This window comes from Rhopalosiphum padi, chromosome 3 (genome assembly GCF_020882245.1).
Source record: "Rhopalosiphum padi isolate XX-2018 chromosome 3, ASM2088224v1, whole genome shotgun sequence".
NCBI lineage: Eukaryota > Metazoa > Arthropoda > Insecta > Hemiptera > Aphididae > Rhopalosiphum > Rhopalosiphum padi.
In genome coordinates this window covers 19,464,352-19,478,757 of record NC_083599.1, presented here as the reverse complement: position 1 = coordinate 19,478,757, position 14,406 = coordinate 19,464,352, and the positions used below count along the sequence as shown (strand labels likewise).

Here is a 14,406-nt window from a genome sequence, read left to right as displayed (position 1 = left end):
GGTAATAAGGTAACATAATGTTGGTACTTCAGAAATTGACGTTAGTTACAACTTTTTACAACATGACACACGTCTAGTCTTAAAATATAATTTTAAAAAACTTTGAACGTAGATATATGTTGGTAGGTAGGTACCTATTATAATGCAAATTGCAAACACAAAACCATCTTGTGCCGAGGTATCTCAGAAGATACGATATAAATCATAGATGCCTACCGATATGCATTATCGACTTCTCATAATTATATATAGTAGTATAGTACCTATATACTATATATTACTACGTTGGTCGTTTAATCTAAAGTATGTTATAAATCATAATTCATAATCATATTGTAGTATTGTACACGATTCCCGAATATTATTACAAGTTGATTCACCAAATAATTTGTCATTAATAATTGATCTGATTTTTTGAAATTTCAAATATATCTACTTAAAGACCATTGTGTTTTCAAGGTCTTAAAATTGTTTGTGCAACTACTAAAGAGTATCTTACGAAGATCTAAACTTCTACATGCCAAAGTAACCCTCCCCTCCCCCTCTATATTCATCTGTAAATTATTCTAAACATTTCGACGTATGGTAATTTATTAAGAAATTATTAAAGTATCTAATTAGTATTGAACTAACAATATATATAATTTTTAAAAATGATGTAATTTTAAATAATATTAGAACCAATATTACATATTGTATTTTACACTTGATACTTGATAAAAACATTTTTAAGGCCTATTATTCCTAGACACCAAATAAAAACATTTTATATTATAAATTAAAAACTAATAAGAAAATATACTCATTAATATTTTGAAATAACCGGTAGTGCGATATATTAAAATTTGAAAAAAAAATTATCCACTAAACAATTTACATAAAAAAAGTTATTTTTTTAATTTAAAAAGTGCCTACATTGTCAGAGGACACTCCTTGACTCTTGAGTACATATCCTGGCTATCCTGTATCCAGTACAAAAACATAAAAATTTGAATAAATTCATTATTAAAGAAAATAATAAAGGTGAACATGATGCTATAGTTGAATTATCCTGTACCTAGTACCTAAATTTATATAATTGACCTATAATATGATCAGTTTAAAGTATACAAATATGTAGGTAGGTATTCAATTTTGCTAATTTTATTCCTATAATATCGATAACCTACTCATTATTGTGTATAGAGTAGGTCGTAAACGGACCAAAACCTGGTTCACAGTACAGTCGTGCACTCATGTGTCGTGTCTAAAAGTTCAAAGTTGAGCTCGGCCTAACTTTGAAAATTTCCTGGTAGACCACGGTTAGTGAATGATACGATACCATACAATGCTACGGCCAATCGAGGACACAATATTAGTTCATTACACGACAGCTATAAGCTATATAGACGCTTATAGGCGTAGCTGTGTAGGTACCTATACTCTGTTGAATTAATTGATTTTTAGTCCGTGGTCGTACGTCTTACTTACAATTATTAATCTTTTATTTTATTGTACTGATAAACTGGAATTTAGATAATAATAATATTATTTACCTATTAGCTTAGTATGTACTTACACTGTTTTTATCAGACTTAGGTTGAAATTTTTTTCAAGATACCCCCCTCCCCCGTAAATATGTACTGGATCCGCGCCTGTACGACAGTATAATTTTATTAGAAGGTTTATATTTTTCAACCGCGATCGGCGCTGATGTGTCCCACGCACAGACACGTATAAAGATAAATTAGTATGCCTATGGTGTCACGTGGACGGGCCACAGCTCACACCGAAGACTGAACTTTCACTAGTTTCACTGCCGATTCTCTGACACGTTCTGTATTTCAATGTCACAGCCATAATACTATATAGTCCTCGAATATGTATAAATATAGAATTTAATGTGGATTAATAATACGCATGTCAAACTGCCTGTCTGCCTGACAAGACAAAATAATTGTATTATGCTGACTGCGTCGTAACGTTACCTACATACCAACATACCTTACCCGCATTATATTATTTTACCTATTGGCAAAGTCAGATAGATAATAAGTAGGTAGGTACCTAAAGAGTTGTTAAATCGTTTTCTGTTTGTATTTCTACTCATTACTTTATGGTATCTAGTCGAACGTTACATTATATAATAATCAATAAATAATATTTCATATTATGTAATTGACAATCATCTAATAAACGGTATTACGGCTACGGTAGGTAATAGCCAACAGGCAGGTATAATAATAATATTATTAATTAAATTAAACAATAAAATAATAATGATGTATTGGAACTTGGAAGAGTACAAACCGTGGATATTTTGTCGTATTCGATGCTGAATGATGATAAAGAAAAATGAGCGCCATACCATTTCACCTTGCCACATACTGGTCAGGGTCTTTAACTCGTTTCGTGTTTTATTTCTCATCCGTCCGTTCGGCGTCCGCTCAAACGTGTTTTCAAAATATCACTTGTTCTCGTCATTGCTATACCGAATACCGACGTTGTCGTAATAATACTATATACACATGGCCTACTACAGGAATGTTGAATTCTAATTCGTTTTTTTACGTCCTACTAAGTGGTTTTTTCAACAGAATAAATTATTTATACATTTTTACTTTTAACATGTTTTTGCTGTAGTGAAACTGGTGAAAGCAATCCGGTTGATTCGATCGTTCAGATCTCTTAGCTTCAGAATCAAATCGAATTAAGTGTCACATTAAAACCATGCAAAACATTATCAACACCGTTAAAGGTACTGCACTAGGAGTCGCTGGATTATTAACTCCAGTCCTAAAGGTAATCACACACATGTATATTATACATTTCAAATAAAAGTTATCTCATTTGATTATGAAATACTTAATATTGAATTATATTTCAATATTTTAGATAAGCAATCCATCTTTTTTTGAAATACAATGCATGCATATTGAATATAACCGAATAAAGAGTAGGTACATGTCACTTGCTATAGTTAATAAAATAATTATAGACATTATTGGCTAATGTGTCAATTTTTATTGAATATATTTTTTTTTCAAATCTAGTTTAGCTGATTTAACATTTTATTGTAGGGAATAATTAATGTTAATTTTGCAATATTAACATTAGACACACTATGATGAAATAAAAATTACAATATTTATTTAATAGGAATCAAAATTTAAAGATACAGGAGTAGTTACCCCAAATGAATTTGTTACTGCTGGCGACCATTTAGTGCATACATGTCCAACCTGGGAATGGGCTTGTGGTGACGAATGCAAGATTAAATCTTATTTGCCAAAAGACAAACAATATCTGATTACAAGAAATGTTCCCTGTTTACGTCGATATAAACAAGTAATTAAACAATTTAGTTGAATATATTTATGGACTATAGCTACATACTATCATTTTTTTTTAGATTGAGAACTGTGAAATCCTTGAGAATATTGTTGAATTGGAAGAAGGAAATGAAGGATGGGTTGAGACTCATCATTTTGATTCTTCACTTTTGTCTTTTAATGAAAAAATATCCAAAATATCACACGAAGTAAACAAAATATTCTTACTTATTATATTCCTAAAATACATTTTTCTCTACACTTTATTCAAGTTAAAAAACAACTTGGCAATTACTTTACTAATGTTACGATTGACTTGTGCGCAGGGGTATGGTATAACTATACTGCAAGTGTAGATAGTTGACTCAGTTGAGGTGACAACCAGATGTTACCTGACCACCACCTGGCAAAAGCTTGTTGCCATCAAGTTGTCTTCTTAACTTGAATAGAGTATTCTATTAATTCACTAATTCTATTGTATTGTGTAATTAATTTTGTAACTAATAATTTAGAAATACGGGGGTTTAAAATGTATACTGTATAGCTTAACAGAAACCACAGTATAAGAAAAATATTAAACTGTTAGCTGGGTGGTTGTTTGTAGGAAAATAAGGAAGGTCAAAACAATGGTAATCAATTTTCCAACATAATGACCCATGAAAATCAAATTATAAAAACTTGTAATTTCTATACTAAAAATAATAGTATAGGTGATGATGAAGATGATGATGACGATGAAGGTGAAGCAATAGATATGGATGCGTTTGTAGAAAGTGGTTTACTGGAAGATGATTCGGTAATTTTTTAACTATGATTATATTATTAATAAAATTATTCTTGAATTTGAACTTATTCAGTTAAGAGAAGAAAAATCAAATTATAATGTATGAAAAATACAAGCTATTAAAAATGCAATCAATTTTAAAAATGTTAACAATTGTTTATATTCTGTTTGGTCTGGTTATTGATTAAATGTATGTTAACTAAGTAATTATTTAACTAATTATTTAGCATTTATTTTGAATGGATGAAAATTGATTTATTAAATTTGCTTTCTGCATTTAATTTTTTAGTTTTATGACTGATCTTATCTTGACAGTTGGTTATATTCATTTAGGTATACTAGCTTCAAATATTTACTTTTGCTATTATTTTAAAGGCAACCGTTTATTCAACACAAAAAGAAAGAAAACAATTAACAAGCACATCTACTGATGAAATATTAAAAACCCGAACATATGATTTACATATAACATATGATAAATTTTATCAAACACCAAGATTGTGGATTTATGGTTATAATGAAGTAAGAATTCAACATTGTTCTTAAACAAAATTTATTAACATTATGAGCATTAAAATTGTTATATTTTAGAATCTTAGTTTATAAACTAAACATTGTACTGCATGAAAACATTTTTTTTTTTTTTATTTATATAAACATATACTTTTTAGAACAAAAAACCATTAAGCGTTAAAGAAATATATGAAGATGTGAGCCAGGATTATGCAAAAAAAACTGTTACTATGGAGTCCCATCCTCATATTCCAGGTCCGCTGATGGCATCAATACATCCCTGCAAGTAAATAGATAATATTTAATAAGTACAAATCTTTAGGACTACAGTATAATAGTTTATTGCACTGCAAATTGTATAAACTACAAGTCTTTAAAGATGATTCATACATAAAAGATGTTTTTTTTTAATTGGTGAGGTATGGTTAAATATATAGACTAATTTTATAATGTGTTTATAGTAATGAATATCTTAATTAATAATTATGTATTTTTTACAGACATGCAGAAGTTATGAAAAAACTAATCAAAATGATGACAAAACGAAGAAAACATTTAAAAGTGCACATGTATTTAATTATATTTTTGAAATTTGTACAATCAGTTATACCAACTATAGAATATGATTATACACAGAATATTAATTTATAGTAATAATCAAGTTGTTTATATGTTAATGTCAGGATAATTTATTTTCAATCCAAATTGATTATGTAAAAATGTTAAATTATTTCAATACAACACTTTAATAGAATACCATCAGCTACTAAATATTGTAAGCAGTCAGTATCTTAAAATTTAAATATAATGTATCACACAATTATTATTAATTAAAATTTATTATTTTAGCATGTTATTTTTTTATACTTGTTAACAAATTGTTCAAAATATTTTTATAAAATAATTAGTGATTATATAGTAAAAATATTTTAACGTTTTAAAATTTATTTATTTTTAATCTTGGATTAAGACTTTTTATCAATTTATAGGTTAAAAAAAATATTCAAGTTATATTATACAGATTATTCAAAACTTCACAATAACAGTGAAATTATTCTAGCGCCTTATTAAGTTAGATATTTTTGTATTATGTGCAGTTTTAAGTTTCTTAGGAAAATAGCTTGAATTATATAAGATGATAAAAATTCCCCATTATAGACATAAAAGACGCCTACGATTTAAGTAAAATACAGTATTGGATTAAAATATTCAAGAACAAAATATTAAAATAATAAAATAAAATTCCTAAGCTTAAAAAAACCAACAGATAGGACAAAATCTTCAAATTAAAAAAAAATATTTAAAGTTATAATTTTAAATAAAGAATATTAAAAAAATGTTATCATTTATTTTTAAGTTACATTACATTTGTTAATGATTTCCAAGTACTGATGATAAATACTCTACTAGGTGAACCTTTTTTTGTTTCATTATTCTACTCATTAGGATATTAAATATTTATAATAAATTTATTTATTCAAACAACTTAAAATTATTTTAAAAAAATATTCTTAAAAACAGGGGCGTCATTTCACATTTTTTCATGGGATGCAAAACCAATATTGAAAATCTAAAGTAATACCTGCCACTCACATGGTCAAGTCATTCCATGAATTTTTTTCAACACATTTTCTGTGTAAATGTAGATCATTTTATAGAAATTATAGTATAAAACAAATAATAATAATTTTGTTCATGGGATGCATTTGTACACTCATGCACCCCACAAATGACATTAAGACATTTTGACATTCAAATGTATTTAATAGATTTTTAAAATATTGAGTATAATAATCAACAGATAAAACATCATAAAATAATTGATGATACAAAACTTAGTTTTAGGAGGACATTATGTCTAACTAATGTACATAATAGTAAATTTGCATTCCGTAGAATACACTATGTGTTGTATTAGACAATACATATGCAGGTATAACTTCCTCTTAAGTATCTTGGTAGCTTAAATGATAAAGAATTATTTTTAATGTAATATATTATTTTTTTCTGTAGCGCATTATAAGTAAATGTAACGTGATTTTTTTATTATATTTATAATTATTTATATTTTATTACTGACACTTATTCTCAGATATATCTATATATTGTATATTTATATGTCAAAAATGTTATTAATTTTTCTTAACTATGGATATTTTGTCCTATTTATACGTTATTTTAACCTTAAATGTTGAGTACAAAATATTTATCGAAATATTTTTTTTTGCAAATTTATTTACAATATTATAGAATAATATTTAATATATATGTTACGGGCAAAGTATACAATTTGGGCGTTTTATACAATGCCCAGTCATTCTATACAATTTGGGCGTTTTATACAATGCCCAGTCATTCTATACAATGCTCGGGCGTTGTATGTAATGGCCTTCGTATATTGGGCAATGTATATAAATATAATATAATATTTAAAAGAAAAGTATTGCCAAAATATAACGAATACTATATATTTATACTATAATATTTTTTATTTATGTTATTAGAAAATAAAATTTTATTTTTTATTTTTACATCACTTATTTTTGCAAGTACTGCTTTGGTGGCATTTAGATGTGCATAGCCGCTCAGCTGCTTTACACTTGCACTTCCGTGTTATACATTTTTGTACACATGTACATCGGTCGTAGCCCTGACCACCCAAATTAGAAAATTTCCGTGCCGTCTCACGGAGTGAAATTTTGGTATAGCTAAAATAAAACAAATATGTGGATTGCCCCATTGTAAGAAAACCGATAAGAACAAATGAAAAAATACACTAACTAATCCAATTTAAAAATAATAATCATTGTTAAATCTGGCTTTGATATACGAAATCAGGACTAAGGAAGGCCGTCTTTCAACTTTATACAGTAGAAACCAATTTATGATTTGCAAAGAAAAATTATGCGACTATACACATCAAAATGCCACCAAAGCAGTACCTGCGAAAATAAGTGATGTAAAAATAAAAATAAAATTTTATTTTTTAATAAAATAAATAAAAAATATTATAGTATAAATATATAGTATTCTTTATATTTTGGCAATACTTTTCTTTTAAATATTATATTATATACATTGCCCAATATACGAAGGCCATTATATACAACGCCCGAGCATTGTATAAAACGCCCAAATTATTTACTTTGCCCATAACATAAATATATCTAAATGTAAGTATAGAAATAATATTTGAATATTAACATACGTATAGACTTCGATGTTACCATCATCAAAAATTTCTTTTTTGATTATTATATTATTAGGAACAGAACCGTTTGTTGATGATGAGGTAGAACTTTGTTGTGATCTAAATCAATAAAATTAAAAATTAAAATTTTATAGAAAATAAATTGCAAGTATAAAAATTATATTGCAACATTAACATACGTATTTGTCTCCATGTTACGATCATTTTGAGTGCCTTGTCCACTTGTATTAGGGATGAAGTTGGCAGCGATATATTCTTGTGAACTACATCAATCAAATAAAAAATAAACTTTCATAATAAGATAGTGCAAGTATAAATATTATATTTCATGATTAACATACGCATTTGTCTCCATGTTACGATCATTTTGAGTGCTGCCTTGTCCACTTGTATTAGGGATGAAGTTGGCAGCGATATATTCTTGTGAACTACATCAATCAAATAAAAAATAAACTTTCATAATAAGATAGTGCAAGTATAAATATTATATTTCATGATTAACATACGTATTTGTCTCCATGTTACGATCATTTTGAGTGCCTTGTCCACTTGTATTAGGGATGAAGTTGGCAGCGATATATTCTTGTGAACTACATCAATCAAATAAAAAATAAACTTTCATAATAAGATAGTGCAAGTATAAATATTATATTTCATGATTAACATACGAATATATCTCTGTAGAGCGATTATGAAATTCTTGTTTAATTCTTATGGGAACAAATTCAATTGATGAAATTGGTAAATTCATCACATTTTCTTGTGGTCTAAATCAATAAAATTAAAAATAAAACTTTTATAATAAAGATAGTGCATGTATAAAAATTATAGTTTAACATTAACTTACACATAGTTTTCCATGTTAGTATTGTTTTGAATTTCTGATCCATTTATCATATTAGGAATAAAATTGATTGATGGATTGAACATATTTTCTTGTTCACTAAATAAATAAAATAAAAAATAAAAATGTTATAATAAAGAAGTGCAAATGTAAAAATTATATTTCAACATTTAACATACGTATTCATCTCCAAGGTATGATTATTAAGATATTCATTAAAATCATTATCACATTCACGATCCCATTCACTAAACCAATACAAAAATTAAATAAAAAGAAAACTTTTAAATTAAATATAGTGCTAGTATAAAAGCTATATTTAAACATTATCATACAGATTTTGATTGTAGTAATTATCTTGGATTTCATCATTTTCCATTTCATCATATTCGATTTCATCTACAATTTCTTGTTTGATTTCTACAGGAATAAACTCATTTGATAGATTAGGCAAATTCTCCATTTCTTGTGCTCTAAATCAAAAAAATAAAATAAAATTTTAGTAAAGAAAATGCACATATAAAATATTTTAACATCAACATACTCCTCCATGTTAACATCATCATGTTGAATTTCCTGTTTGATTATCATATTAGGATTGTAATTGTTTGTTGCACTAAATTTAAATGAAAAAAAATATATATATACATTATACATAGTAAAAATAGTACAAGTAAAAAATTATAAATCAAAATTAATATACCTATTGTTCCCTTCATTTTGAATTTCTTGTGCAACTACCATGTTCGGAATAAGCTCATTTGGTGCAATAGACTTATCCTCTTTACTTTGTGTTCTAAATAAATTAAATTAAAAAAAACCTTTTAAAGTAAAAATAGTGCAAGTAAAAATTATATTTCAACATTAACATACGTATAGTTCTCCATGTTCCCATCATCTTGAACTTCTTGTTCGTTTACATTACTCGGAATAAGCTCATTTGGTGCAATAGACTTCTTCTCTTTTTCTTGTTTTCTAAATCAATTAAATTTAAAATAAACATTTTTAATAAAGTGCAAATATTGAAGTTATTTGGGCAAGTGTGTTACTGTTTTACTGTACAGTGGGTAGAATGGATCACTGTAATGCATGCATTAAATTTAAGTTCTATCATAATATATATTTTTATATGAAAAATGATTCTAAAAGGAGATGGTAATTAGCCTATATCTCCAAGCATATTAGATAATTTTTTTTTTTTTTAAACTACTATTCAAATAATTTATTTTATTATTAATATTATGGTAGATTAATTTAATTTTGCCAAAAACATACATTTAAAAAACTGTTATTAATATTTAATTATAATATATATTTTTAAACCAGATACTATTATTATTATTTTTAAGTCAATTCAACTTTATCATATAGAACAATGTGAATTGTTTGGTTTCAAATTGGTAGGTATAATTAGATATTATTTATGTTTTGAAAATTATACTTTGTATAGTAAATTCATAATATAATATGTAAAAGTATTAAGTCCCTATGCATAATGTTTTCGAATTTCCAATAGCTATAAAAAAAAATGACTCATAATAAATAAAAGAAAAACAAAAAAAAAAACTAAGAAAATCGAAAATTTCAATTGTCTAATAATAATAATAATAATAATAATTCAAAAATAAAATGATAATTTAAACATTTCATGAAAACTTCAAGTGTCTACGGTTATTTGTTTATGAATTACAACAAAATAAAAAGAATCATTTGAGAGAAATAGTTATTTTATGAATGAATTCATCTCAACATTTATAAAGTCATAGTTATTTAAACTTCAAACACTTATAAAGTTATTAAAAATTAATTTGACTTCGCGTACACGTTTTATTTGTAATACAAGATAAAAATATTATGAAAAACCTTGTATTACATTTTTAAATCTTGATCATAAATATTAAATGATTTTATATTTCATATTATGCATTTTTAACTAAATAATTTTCTAATTTTCTCAATTTGGACAAAATTTATTAAAATTCTAACTATAAATGCTCATGAAAAATTACTTTTGTGTATTTATACTCAACTTTATTTTTTATTTTTATTAATAAAAACTTATAAGGTACCTTTTACAGTGAAACTCCCATACAATAAAGTCACATAGGGAACAAAAAAATTTGTAATAAAGAGGAATTTGTTAAATTAAATTATATTTTTTTTTTGTTTATAATAAATATATTTCATATTCTATATTGTATGAAAAAAAAATTAAAAATTAAACATCAAATACATATTATAAATCTTATTATCTAATTACATATTTATCATAATTATCTATTTAATTTATTATTGAGAAATAATTAGTAAGTTTTGTTTTTTTATTATTTTTATAAATTGTACTTTCTTCATAAAATGTTTTGATTTCATTTAAAAAAATAGATTTGTTATCGAATAGTTTATAGTTTGTTAGAAATATCAGATTCTTTATACAGAGATAAAATTACGCATAATTAAAAATGAAGATTTAATCATGGTTCTCAAAAATAATTCACTGAACAGAAAATTTTGTTAAATGGAAGTTCATTATATGGAGGTTTTACTGAAATATATTTTCAAGCTTTTTGATCAACATGATTTTTTTTATTGATATTTAAAAACGTTAATTGTCTACAAATACCTCAAAAAGAATTAAGATATTTTAAACATTATACCGCATATAGAAAAAGTTAATATGAACACTTGACAATAATGTCAAGTCTTAATGTGGTTATTCATTTTTGAATTATAACAAAACAAAGAAATCAATTTCGTCAAAATCTGATTTAGAATAAAAATTTCAGTTTTTGTTTTTCTCAATAACTAAGAACGGAAAAGAATTTTTTTACTTTCCTCCTCCCCTACTAAAGTACCAACAAGATTCAATTTGCTACTAGAAACCACCACCGAAGTCGAAATCAAAGCTTTTTACTACTCTGAAAAGTGATTACATAAGAAAAAAATTCTTATCATTGTTAAAATAATTCATCATTTCACTCATTAATTCAATTATTTTACAAGCTATATGTAGCTCTGGATTTCTAGATCAAAAAAATTACGAATAAATCATAGTTAAATACTGTAATCATTACCAAAAATGCCAAACTATATTATATTTAAATAATTATAATGTACAAAGTGTTATGATTTTAAGAAAATGCAAAATACAAAAATACGTTTTTCTCAAAATTGTTTTACTGACAGTAAATCCTCATTAATACGGACAGCCATAAATGTGCATCAACATTATGTAATTTTATCTTGCTTTTTTATATCAATATAAATAAAAATAAAAAAAATATGTAAGTAATAGTTATATGTATGTACTTTAAAATGATTTTGTTAGGTTTAACACTGTATTGAATTATATCTTGTATTTTATTGTATTTAATACAATTTTCTTAAATTTATAATTTATGATTTTCGGTTATTTTGTTTAGCCCAGAATTTAATTAATTTGGACAACCTAAAGTCTCGATTAGTCTGGATTATTGAGGTTCTACTGTTTATATTATAGCATTAATACAGTATTTATTACTTGTATTTGTACTGATAAACACATCAATATAAAACATATGAATACAACATTGCTTTCATATTCATCTTTACTGAACATATTATACAATTTTTGGAGTATTTAAAGAAGAGAACAATGGTTCTCATTCGCATAACAATTTTAAGCGATTGAGAAACCAATATTAATCAAACAAGAATAAAAAAAAAACATAATAATGTTACTATTAACAATGTTATTAGTTGTGTTGGCTTAAAAGATGTCATACCCAAATGTGTTGTCTCCATCTTGCGAACACAAAGCATAGTAAATTTGTGTTCAACAGAATCAATTTTATGTTATTAGCTTTAATATTAGAGCCAATTTACCTAACATCAAACTTAAAGGTGATAATATTATCTAGGATATTTCATCGGCTTTTAAAGATATTTTAATTTTTAAATTAATTATTATAGTTATATGTAAAATATTAAAATGCTCTTAATTCATTTTAAAACTAAAATATTAAAATCAAAGCTAATGAGATGCCCTAGATAACATTATTACCTTTAGGTAAGTTTGATAACAGATAAATTGACTGTAATATTAAAGCTAACAGCATAAAATAGATCCTGTTGAACGCAAATCTGCTATGTTGTACGTTCGTAAGACAGAGACAACATAAGTGGGTATGTCATCCTCTTAAGATTTATACAATGCCAGATCCACACGTATAAAATCAATCGATCGATAATACTACTGAAACTATCAATAATAAAACAAATATCTGAGGACTTCGAACCACATTAACTCTATTACAAACGAACTGTGTGATACCTATGTCGTGGAAATTTATACTCACTTCCCAGTATACTTGTCTATTTCTTCTTGCGTGAGCCTTTTCACTTGTATATAAGCGTTGAAATTTAAACCCGGATACTGTTCACTTAAACGTTCTTCGCTATGCTCAGACATTTTGGAGTCGACGAAACCAAAATGTCCCGAAATCGCCATGACGTATCAACGCCAAGACGGGTTGTTCGATTACGAAATGAACGGCGGTAATCGATTGTGTTTCGACGGACGTGATTATTGTCGTACAATAAGTAATAACAACTATCTACGTAAAGCGACTCATCACGGTGTTGAAAAAACAATAATTTTTAAGGTTACTGGTCAGCATAATACGCGCATTGGAAATCGTATGCGATCGGTGTAATCGATTGGAAAATCAAACATCTATACACAATATTAAAGGTTAGAAAAATGTCGGGTAAGGCACACACAATTATTATAACCACTAAAACAAAAAATGCACAACTGTATTCGGCAGTACAACGTTTGATGTTGTATGCGTGAATGAGTGTGCGTACTGTACACTATTGTCGTTACATTCAGCGCACGATGCGACGCGCAAGACACGACGCACACGGCACAATCTGCTAAGAGTCTATGAGACTAGTATGAGTAGTATGAGTACAATTCGACTACGCGCAGGCACACACTGTGACGGCTGTGCTACGCAGTACCGTTGTGTGTTGTAGTCGGATTACTGGGAGTAATGGCGAGCATTGTGTTGGTGGGGACTGCGCGTCCGATCATTCCCGATAACAAACTAGTACCCGCCGAGCGTAGTTATCGGAACATTCGGAATAATTGTTACCTCCATACACGGCTCCCATATTATAAACAACATCGATGAACTATAAAAGTGCCTCCGAAACAAAACGTCATATTAAATTAATATATTTTTATACCGATCACCGGAAATCTTAAATGGTTCCAGTGACCACTGACCAGTGTGTTCTCGAATTTTCGGTTTATTAATTTATTATCTCACTTGGCCAATTATAGTATATTAATATTTATCCATCATTAATATTTAATAAATAATAATGAACAAATGGGCACTAATAGCTATAATATAGATAGACTACCTACATAGGCGTGCGCTCGGGGCGAGTCGGTTCGAGCCAGGGCATAATAAAACTTTAAATTTATGTAGGTATATATTTAATTATCACAACATATTCGAGATCATGAGAATATTACCTATTTAGTATTTGTTGTAATAGTGAAATAAATTTAGAAATATTTGTGTACCACTACAACAATTTTAGTAATTTATTCGCCTAACAAAAATATTGTGCACAAAATAATATGTACCTACCATAACTATGGACGTTAATTATTAATAGTTTGGTTATATATAAATATATCATTTAATTTTTATATATATCGTGTTTATTTAATATTAAGATAATAATAAAC

General features: G+C 26.6%; 2 protein-coding genes and 1 long non-coding RNA gene across 4 annotated transcripts; 2 read left to right on the top strand and 1 right to left on the bottom strand.

Annotated features, from left to right (window-relative positions):
• Positions 1-2,309: 2,309 nt before the first annotated feature.
• On the top strand, positions 2,310-4,641 carry LOC132924867 (ubiquitin-like-conjugating enzyme ATG3). Its single transcript, XM_060989306.1, has 5 exons — positions 2,310-2,781; positions 3,139-3,327; positions 3,392-3,520; positions 3,916-4,107; positions 4,471-4,641. Exons 1-5 carry the CDS (start codon positions 2,710-2,712, stop codon positions 4,639-4,641), a joined length of 753 nt encoding a protein of 250 aa, XP_060845289.1. The 5' UTR covers positions 2,310-2,709.
• On the bottom strand, positions 4,632-13,662 carry LOC132926276 (GATA zinc finger domain-containing protein 14-like). 2 transcript variants are annotated; one of them, XM_060990621.1, is made up of 13 exons: positions 12,998-13,662; positions 9,537-9,638; positions 9,367-9,459; positions 9,208-9,279; positions 8,999-9,136; positions 8,843-8,911; positions 8,667-8,762; positions 8,488-8,586; positions 8,326-8,409; positions 8,161-8,247; positions 7,999-8,082; positions 7,817-7,918; positions 4,632-4,888 (listed from the first exon to the last, which is right to left on the bottom strand). In XM_060990621.1, exons 1-13 carry the CDS (start codon positions 13,147-13,149, stop codon positions 4,837-4,839), a joined length of 1,230 nt encoding a protein of 409 aa, XP_060846604.1. In that variant the 5' UTR covers positions 13,150-13,662; the 3' UTR covers positions 4,632-4,836. The 2 variants fall into 2 exon arrangements, with proteins under 2 accessions (XP_060846604.1, XP_060846605.1); XM_060990622.1 differs by lacking the exon at positions 8,161-8,247 and having other exon boundaries at positions 12,998-13,660.
• On the top strand, positions 4,885-5,265 carry LOC132926277 (uncharacterized). The gene is made up of 2 exons (XR_009661399.1): positions 4,885-5,027; positions 5,109-5,265. It is a non-coding gene; the product is annotated as an uncharacterized LOC132926277 (long non-coding RNA).
• Positions 13,663-14,406: the final 744 nt, after the last annotated feature.